Source organism: Lottia gigantea (genome assembly GCF_000327385.1).
Source record: "Lottia gigantea unplaced genomic scaffold LOTGIsca_55, whole genome shotgun sequence".
Taxonomy (NCBI): domain Eukaryota; kingdom Metazoa; phylum Mollusca; class Gastropoda; family Lottiidae; genus Lottia; species Lottia gigantea.
Genome location: NW_008709889.1, coordinates 430,071 through 439,041, shown reverse-complemented (window position 1 = coordinate 439,041; position 8,971 = coordinate 430,071). Strand labels below are relative to the sequence as shown.

General features: G+C 33.6%; 2 protein-coding genes across 2 annotated transcripts; one reads left to right on the top strand and one right to left on the bottom strand.

Moving 5' to 3' along the window:
- Positions 1-1,052: 1,052 nt before the first annotated feature.
- Positions 1,053-1,340, bottom strand: LOTGIDRAFT_77269 (hypothetical protein; the record flags this gene model as incomplete). Its single annotated transcript, XM_009063012.1, has 1 exon — positions 1,053-1,340. A coding segment is annotated over one exon (288 nt), but the record flags the coding sequence as incomplete, so codon positions are not given.
- Positions 1,341-3,413: 2,073 nt separating this feature from the next.
- Positions 3,414-5,019, top strand: LOTGIDRAFT_166000 (hypothetical protein; the record flags this gene model as incomplete). Its single annotated transcript, XM_009063047.1, has 3 exons — positions 3,414-3,656; positions 4,021-4,138; positions 4,391-5,019. 3 exons carry the CDS (start codon positions 3,414-3,416, stop codon positions 5,017-5,019), a joined length of 990 nt encoding a protein of 329 aa, XP_009061295.1.
- Between the last annotated feature and the right edge of the window lie 3,952 nt (positions 5,020-8,971).

Genomic DNA, 8,971 nt, shown 5'->3' with positions numbered 1-8,971 from the left:
GATGATGCATAGAAGTGTAAGGGTGTACCTTATGATTTTGTTAAATTTCTGTTAATTAAGTTTAATAAACTTTAAATGATACAATTTTGTTTTATGGTATAAATGGAAGTTTACACGTCAATATGTTGCTCTAGCCAAATTGTGAATATCACTTTATATAATATAAGTTCTTCTTTACTGATATGAACTTTTTTGCTTCACTTGTGTTAAATATTTGAAATTTACAGAGTAAAATAGATTTCTGGATTCCTTAATTTTCTCTCATTTCCCTTATTATTTGAAAATTTGAATTATATATTATCAACAACTCAAATTAAATCTCAACAATTTCAAGGGCATCAAGTTTTGCCAATGCCTTTACACCAATTATTGACTTGACGTGCGTGCGATAACTGAACTTGACACAGCTGCATCCTGTCACAATTTTAAATGTATAATTATCAATTTGCAAAACTCGAAATCTTTACACTATATCTAAAAAAAGAAAGCATAGCCGCGTTAAGTTTAGGCATAGCTAGGCTAATAATGTAAGTAAACTTTACAAGGACTTGGCGCTTGTGTATTGCTTAGATTTGTTGCTCGTGGATATGTTTATAACATATGCCAGTGTATTGGTTAGACCAGATGCCAGCGTATAGGTTACACATGACGCGCGTCCATTGGTTAAACCAGACTCGTGTGCTTTTTTAAGACTCTCGCGCCTGTGCATTGCAGCCTGTCCTATTGGTTAGACCTGAAGCCAATGAGCTGATAAGACTTGACGTGGGTTCTTTGGTTTGAACGTGCCTGCATGGGTTAAATTTGACGCCCATGCATTAGTTAGACTTAACTGAACTTAATGATTATTTTTATGTATAAATTGAAGATTTATAGTTTTAATATTTGATAATTATACATTTAAAGTTATGAGAAACTTGGAGATATTTAAAGTTATAAAAGAATGAAAGTAAAAATTCCAAGTAATAGACTTGATGAACGTGCATTAGTTAGTTGGTTATTCGTTGTTTTAGTTGGCACTTGGCGCGTTGCAATTCGTTGGACTTTATGCCCGGGCATTGTTTAGACTTGCTGTACGTGCACTGGTTAGACATGCTGTACGTGTATTGTTTAGACTTGCTGTACGTGCACTGGTTGGACATGCTGTACGTGCACTGGTTAGACATGCTGTACGTGCACTGGTTAGACATGCTGTACGTGCATTGTTTAGACTTGCTGTACGTGCATTGGTTAGACATGCTGTACGTACATTGTTTAGCCTTGCTGTACGTGCATTGTTTAGACTTGCTGTACGTGCATTGTTTAGACTTGCTGTATGTGCATTGGTAAGACATGCTGTGCGTTCATTGGTTACTCATGCTTTACGTACATCGGTTAGACATGATATACGTGGTTAGGCCTACTGTCTGAGGAAAGCAAAAAAAAAATTCTTTTAAGTGAATATAATACTGTTAAGCAACATTAAGATTACATGTGTACGTAAGCATTTCACCCTAATGTGGGGACTTTGTTCGTCTGTTGATGCTTGTTCCTGCAGGTTATGGCTTTAGTCTGCGTTCTTTTATATTCTAAATATTTATTTGGCGAATCCGTAGTCAGTAGTCAGAAAAGCTCTATTATCAGGTAAAGCAAAAGTGAGACACTTTTAAAAGCTTTCCATTTCTCGTGTTGTATTGTAATATAAGAAACAATAATAGACGACAAAAACGCTTGTACATAGTTTTTCTCAACAATTGAATATGACTATTGTGTAGAGTAAGTACATGTAGATGTAGTTGTTAAGAAGGAAAATATCCGTTTGGAACCAAGATAAAGGCCTTTTGAAATAACTGACAATATGCCCGGATGCTCATGGAATAGAAAATACTACCGGTAAAAGTTTGCTTACATTTTAAAGGTGTTATTCTGTGTAAATGAGTATAGCTGCGAATACACGTGTACGCAAACTCAAGCGGAAACTAAGACGCAAAGTCAACTAAAAACGAACCAGAGCAAATCTTATCCAAATCCTTAGCAAATCAAAAAGTCTGCTTACATGTGTCCTCAAAATCAATCTCAACACCCCCGTAAGCGTGACGGATGGATCATCCCCATTATGACATTATTACCGTGGGGGGACTTTCCTCTCTTCCTATGTACAAAACGTTTTTGCTGAATCGTCGTATACAGACACATGTAATCACAGTTTGAGTTTGAGTTACGATTAAGTACACATGTGATCGTAGTTTTAAAAGTGTACGTAAATCTAATATATTTTATGATTTTTGGAAGGTGTAAGAAAACTTCTGAACGGATTTCAGCAAAACAAAAAACTAGATTTTTTGATGGAATCAAATGAAATTCGGTATCTGTATACATATTCATAAAACGAAGATCAGTTCGAAATTGAGCTATTTTCGACCGTTAGAAGCGGAGTTATTGCCCTTGCCCCAAAATCTTGAATATACTGTTACTCTCTTAGTTTTCAACCGATTTTGATTAAACTTAAAATGGACGTCATTGGACCTAAATCGAAAGATTTGAGAAAGTTTAGTTTACTTCTGATTAAATTTAGGACTTTTTCAAGATTTAAGCCTCTTACGTCAGTTTTGAGGAGTTATCGCCCTTTAACCTCTATACAGTAAGTGCTTCTATCAACATCAATTTCTCGTAAACACTCTAAAAACTGGAGTGTTTGAAGGAATCAAGTGAAATTCGGTATGTGCATACGTATTCATGAAACGAAGGTCCGTCCGTCCGTCCGTCGGTCGGTCCGTCCATCAACATTTGCATGTAAACTCTCTAAAAACTAGATTTTTTGATGGAATCAAATGAAATTCGGTATTTGTATACATATTGATAAAACGAAGATCAAGTTCGAATTTGAGCTATTTTCGACCGTTAGAAGCAGAGTTCTTGCCCTTGCCCCAAAATCTTGAATATTTACCATCCGCATGCCATGGTGTATATGGCTGTGGTCCACTATCTTTTAAGTAACCCTTTTAGAACAAATTCAGTTTGGCGCAGTAGATACAAAGATGTAAATAGCATATTTTACAAATATTTTCAAGTATAATTTACGACGTTTTAAATATGAAAATTTAACATACTGCCCCTTTAAAACGTTGATAAAGTACATTTGTCATGAGGACAGAAATGTTCTTTGAAGCGTCAGGTTGGAATTTATTTTAGTTGCGGCTATTGGATCGATGGTGATGTATATAAATAAAATACAACATACTCGATAAATCGTTTATACCTAATTTCAGAAACCAGACTTCGAGAAGTATAAGTTAGTATTTCCGTACAGAGCGTGACATATGTTAGTGAAAATTCAGAAACTACATGTCGTAATGTTCACCAACATCAGATTGAATATTAGGGCTGAAATACACGTCATATTTATTATCCTGTTTAGTCTGTATGTGTCGGCATCAATGCTCGAACATGAGTACAGAGTGTGTACCGGGCACTATGCTAGATTGTACGTGAGAGAATCGAGATTTGAAAAGCGTGATATATTCTGTTATTTTTATTGTGGACAATTTGACTGGTGCCGAGTTGTCACAATCCAAACAGTCGTAAGTGGGGTCACCTGTCTCTATCATGAAAATCTGTTTGAAGTTGATTGTCACACTTTTCCTGTTGACGCTCAAGGTGGATATAAACTAATCTATAAGGTAATTACTTTATTCTATATGAAGAGCTATCCTAGCGACTAAAAGTCTGTGTCTTTCTTTCCTTTCTTTGGTTGTACAAACTAAATATGATAACTGAAACATCTGACTCTATTCCAGCCTCTGATAACTATTTCGACAGTTGTCTGCTAGTGTACATCAGCCGACAACACTGTCAAAATACCTATCAGGTAGAGGCGGATGTTTCGGACTAGGTTACATTTTGAGAATTCGTGGATGTTGATATCTACTTGAAAGAAACCTTCAGTTTATACCTAGAACATTTTTAACAAATGTAATGTTATTAACCTTTATTTGGACCTTTATCGTAGAATAATTGAAATTTAATTATAAAAAAAAATTGTAGAAAGAAGAATATACTCCACCAATTGACAATGGTTGTAAGAATGGTGGAACTCGGTTGAATACAGGTTGTGTATGTGTGGATAATTACGTCACACCCGACTGTAGTCGTTTAGCACACGGTATGTTGAATTAGTTCTTTAATATACTGACAAATGACATTGAGATAACAATATTTTGACTATGGATCAAACAGGTAATACGTCAGTGTAGAAATCAAAACAGCTCCTTAAATCGTCCATGCTGAAGAAACAAATGATGTTGTTGTAATCTGACACAACTAATTGCAATTGAAATGCTATGTTCTTGTGACAAATCGTACACGTTTATTGAAACAACAAGGTGTTTTAATCATGTCGACTGTTATGTTACAGATTGCTCTGAATTCGCTGACAGCAGTGCCCCGTATGGCTTTACAATTCATATGGTTAGGCCTTATGGTTACAACAAGTCAATCGAAGTGTCGTGTACCATAAGGTTTGCAATGACACTGATTTTGCTCAGAGATGAACGAAAGTTTCACGGCACTTTCAACAGATCTTGGTCTGAATATAAATACACGTTTGGTGACAGCGGCAACAGCGTGAAAAGCTACTGGATGGGACTTGAAAAGTTGTATATTTTGACAAATCAACCGGGTGTTAATTTCAGATTACAAGTGTTTTGTTACAGATTTAGTCCAATTAAATACTTCAATACTTATTACAATAATTTTGTGATCGGAAATGCGTCAACTTCTTATGCGATGACTACTGGACTCTTGACTCCTGGTGGATTATCTGGTGTGGATGGTATGGGTGCAAATAGAAGTAATGTTCCGTTCTGTACCTATGATAGACCATGTAGCGGCCATCCTAATGGTCTAAATGGTGGATGGTGGTATGTAAACGGTCTAGAAAAATATGCCTTGACTAATCCTTTTGGAAGTCTTCATTATCTATTCTCGAATTCTGACTTGGTAATTGATGTAGTGTCTGTTGCTTTAGATCGAATACAACCATAGTGTTGCAAACAAGAAGCTTTATGAGAATTGTCCTTATCCGGTAGTCCCGTAACGGCTCTATCTCTCATAAGTTCAAATTCATAAAAGTACATCGATACTTTCTTTATTTTCATTATATTACCAAGATAATTGCAACAATTATGGTGATTTAAATATCTTGTTGCATGCTGTATTTATTTATTAATGAACATAAGTATATTATATTATTATTAAAGATTAGTTCCATACGAAAGCCTTTTAGATTCAGTTTGAAAATATGATGCACAACTCGAAATTTCGGATTCCACAATTGCCATTAACCCTTCCAATGTCCATCATTCGCAGATAGAAGAAGCAAATATTTATCTAACTAGCTTTATCAATATCCATCTTGCTTCAAATTCGACTCAATATTTCAACTGAAGGGACTAGAATAGAGCTGCAACGATTCTTGAACGATTTATTGAGATAATTATCGCGATTCATTTGTTACAGAAGGAAAGAATAAAGTCAGAAATGAATTTGTGTAAATTTTGATGTGAAAATCGTACTTGGAAAATGAAAACATGACATAATTTCAAGAATTGTGTGTCATAATTGTTATTAAAGGGGATAAGAATTAATCGTCCCGATGCATCACGTTTAGTTTTATCCAACGCAATGCATCGATAAGAAGGGAAGAATCGCCCTAGATTAGAACTAACGAATCTAAATAAATTTATGAAAGAGATATTAAGCACCTTTAAATAATGTTAATTACTGCCAGTCAGTTCAATCATGTATTTGGTTTTTATTGAAATGTTAGTTTATAACGATATATTCTTAATATTTTGTATATTTATATTCATATATACCTATTATTGGTATACGAATAAATTCATTATTACAACTCGAAATTTTGAGTTCTAAAAAAAGTTAGCTTGCCTGGCAGCTCTGATTTTGAATAAAAATATTTGGCAGTAAGTAACAATATGTATGAAATATTGAACCTTTAGTCATATACTTCTTTTGAACTTTTTTGGGTGGTGCTGAACAATATTACAAAGTTTTGTCAAAAGCCGATTAAGTCAATAACTTATATAAAATATTATCGATTTTCAATAGTGTTCATCTTTGGTTAATAATAAACAATCTCTACAAAATCCGGCGAGAATTGTGCCTCCTTGAGTGTTTACAAGCAATTTAACATGAACATGTTTACAAGAACATGGGCAATAACTCTGATAAGATATTTTTCGATTTTTCTGATTTTCAATGGGATTCATCCTTGAGTGATAACAAATACTCACACTAACGATTCAATCTTTGATATTTTGTAATATTTACATTATTGACTAATTTATTTCAGTGCAATGTTGGGGCATTGAAATTGGTTTTTATTTTATTTCATTTATTTCATTAAGTCCTTCTAGCATTTGGTTTTATTTAAATGGGTATTTGGTCATTTCAATTTTTTTTTAAATAAATCAAATATTATTATATTGTTTTTTAGCTCTTTAGACTACGAGTACAAATTTCCATTTTAACTTGTTAACCTTAACATCATGAACATTGCTTTAACCCTGTCCCTTCTGTTGAATATTAACTTGTTACCTTTCAACCACAGTAATCACTAAGTTTCGTCAAAATATGTCAAAAATTGTTTCTCCTTGAGTGTTTATGCGCTAAAACTGGAGCGATATCTCAAAAACAAGGGCAGTGGTTCATACTAAATATTTTTCTATTTATTTCTATTTCTATGGCTTTCTATTGATTCCCCAATCCCCCGTGACTTGCAACACTCATGTGGATTCCAGAATTATTCATTGTAAACCCATTATTTCATGGTCTTGTGGAACTCAAAATTTCGACTAGTGGAATCCGAAATCCAACTCGTGCTCACTCTACAGGCTTCAACACAATAAGACTTGTACTTGTGCGTATGTTACCTTGTCTGGCAAGCTATATTTTCAATCTAGTTCATTTTATTTTTTGTAATAATAAATAATGATATTATTATTATTATAAAAAAAATATATATAGTTAAAACTTCGTCGAATATTGATCTTATATTTGAATAATATTGTGATTAGATGTAAAGACATTTGCCTTTCTATTGGAAGATTTACTGTTGCCTCCGGTTTCTTTCTTTTCCTTAACAACATTTGTTTACCATTAATTGCGTATATAACATTGATCTTATATTTGAATAATATTGTGATTAGATGTAAAGACATTTGCCTTTCTATTGGAAGATTTACTGTTGCCTCCGGTTTCTTTCTTTTCCTTAACAACATTTGTTTACCATTAATTGCGTATATAACATTGATCTTATATTTGAATAATATTGTGATTAGATGTAAAGACATTTGCCTTTCTATTGGAAGATTTACTGTTGCCTCCGGTTTCTTTCTTTTCCTTAACAACATTTGTTTACCATTAATTGCGTATATATTATTAAAACCAAACGTACTTTAAAGATGGGTTTCCTTATTTTCATTTATGAAAATGAAAATTCTAATACTGATATGAAGTATTTTTTTTTGTTTATCCAGATTGTACATACGGGACATTTATGATTGGTTAAAACTCTTGAAAATTTGCATTAAGAACAGAATGATATGATTAAGAATATATGATAATTCATTAAAAACACCAATTAATCAAATAGTTTACTTAATTTGACACTAAAAAATAAGGAAACCTATCTGCAAATATAGAATTTAAAGGTTTATGATATGAACTGATTTTTTTTTATCATTCCATGTTTTGCCTTTCTTTCAAATGGCTTTCATTGTTTAAACACACAAGTATATACAGTTCAAGGTGTATTATAAATGCCAATGAGTTGGCAATCCTAGTCGCAGAGTTGCAACAGGTGTTCATGAATAGATGAACATCCCTATGCTCATAAAGCACACAATTGAGCAGATTTCTGCGTGGAATTCGTCGCTGCTTGAAGTCACGTGTGTAAACAAAACATTTATTTTTTTAGGTAAAATTTTAAATAAAAAACACTTTCAGCTACATATAGGCTGTTGAATCGCACAAGTTGAATCGCACAAGTTGAATCGCACAACACCTTCCATAGGCTACTGACCTACCACAGCAAAGTCGCTTTGACATTTAAGTGTCTCTTTTAAGTCATAACTTTACAGAGTAAAAGGCAAATACAAGGTAGGCCTATAATTGTTATAATTATTCCATGGTCGTTTTAACATGCGAGAGCCGAGGGCGCTGAATATATGAAGAAATTCTAGCCAAATTTGAAAACACTGTTAAAAGATATAATCGGAGAAAAGTCTTCCTGGATCAATAACGTCTGCACCCAAAAGATATTGAGTATTTGGGCTGTTCAGATATTGAGTATTTAATGATGTTTCCGTTATTTACTTTATTTTCTTACTAAAAATCTATAAGAAGGAAAAAACATCCATTCAACCTAAGTTTACACTGCAAATAAGTGAAACAAATTCAATTGTAAGTATGGGTGTATTGCGTCATTAAGGGTGTTTTGAACCATTTTAGACTTACACAACCTAAAGGTTTTACTATGCTATGGTTAGATTGAATTGAATTTGGTCACGATCTTGGTGATCTTGATGAATATGAATTAATGTAAAATTACAACATGTGCAATGAAATCATTGCATAACCTACACTTCCCCAGTTTCGTCTATAACGATCCTTTGACCGATTGTTGAAGTTTGACTTAAAGGATTACTTCACAATGTTGAGGGGGAATAATGTAATCTAATTTTTGAATACTGGTGTAACACTTCAGAACGTTTATCAGTACAGAACATTAAAATAAGATCCAAATTGATTTCATTGACTCGGAATATGGAACAGATTAGAACTCAGTAATCATGTCAATTATTTTTGATGTATGCTTTCAATAAACAGATTTTATGAAATGTCCAATGAAGGGGGGGGGGGGGGGGGGGGGGGGGGGGGGACCCCCCCCCCCCCCCCGAAAAATTTTGGAAATTTT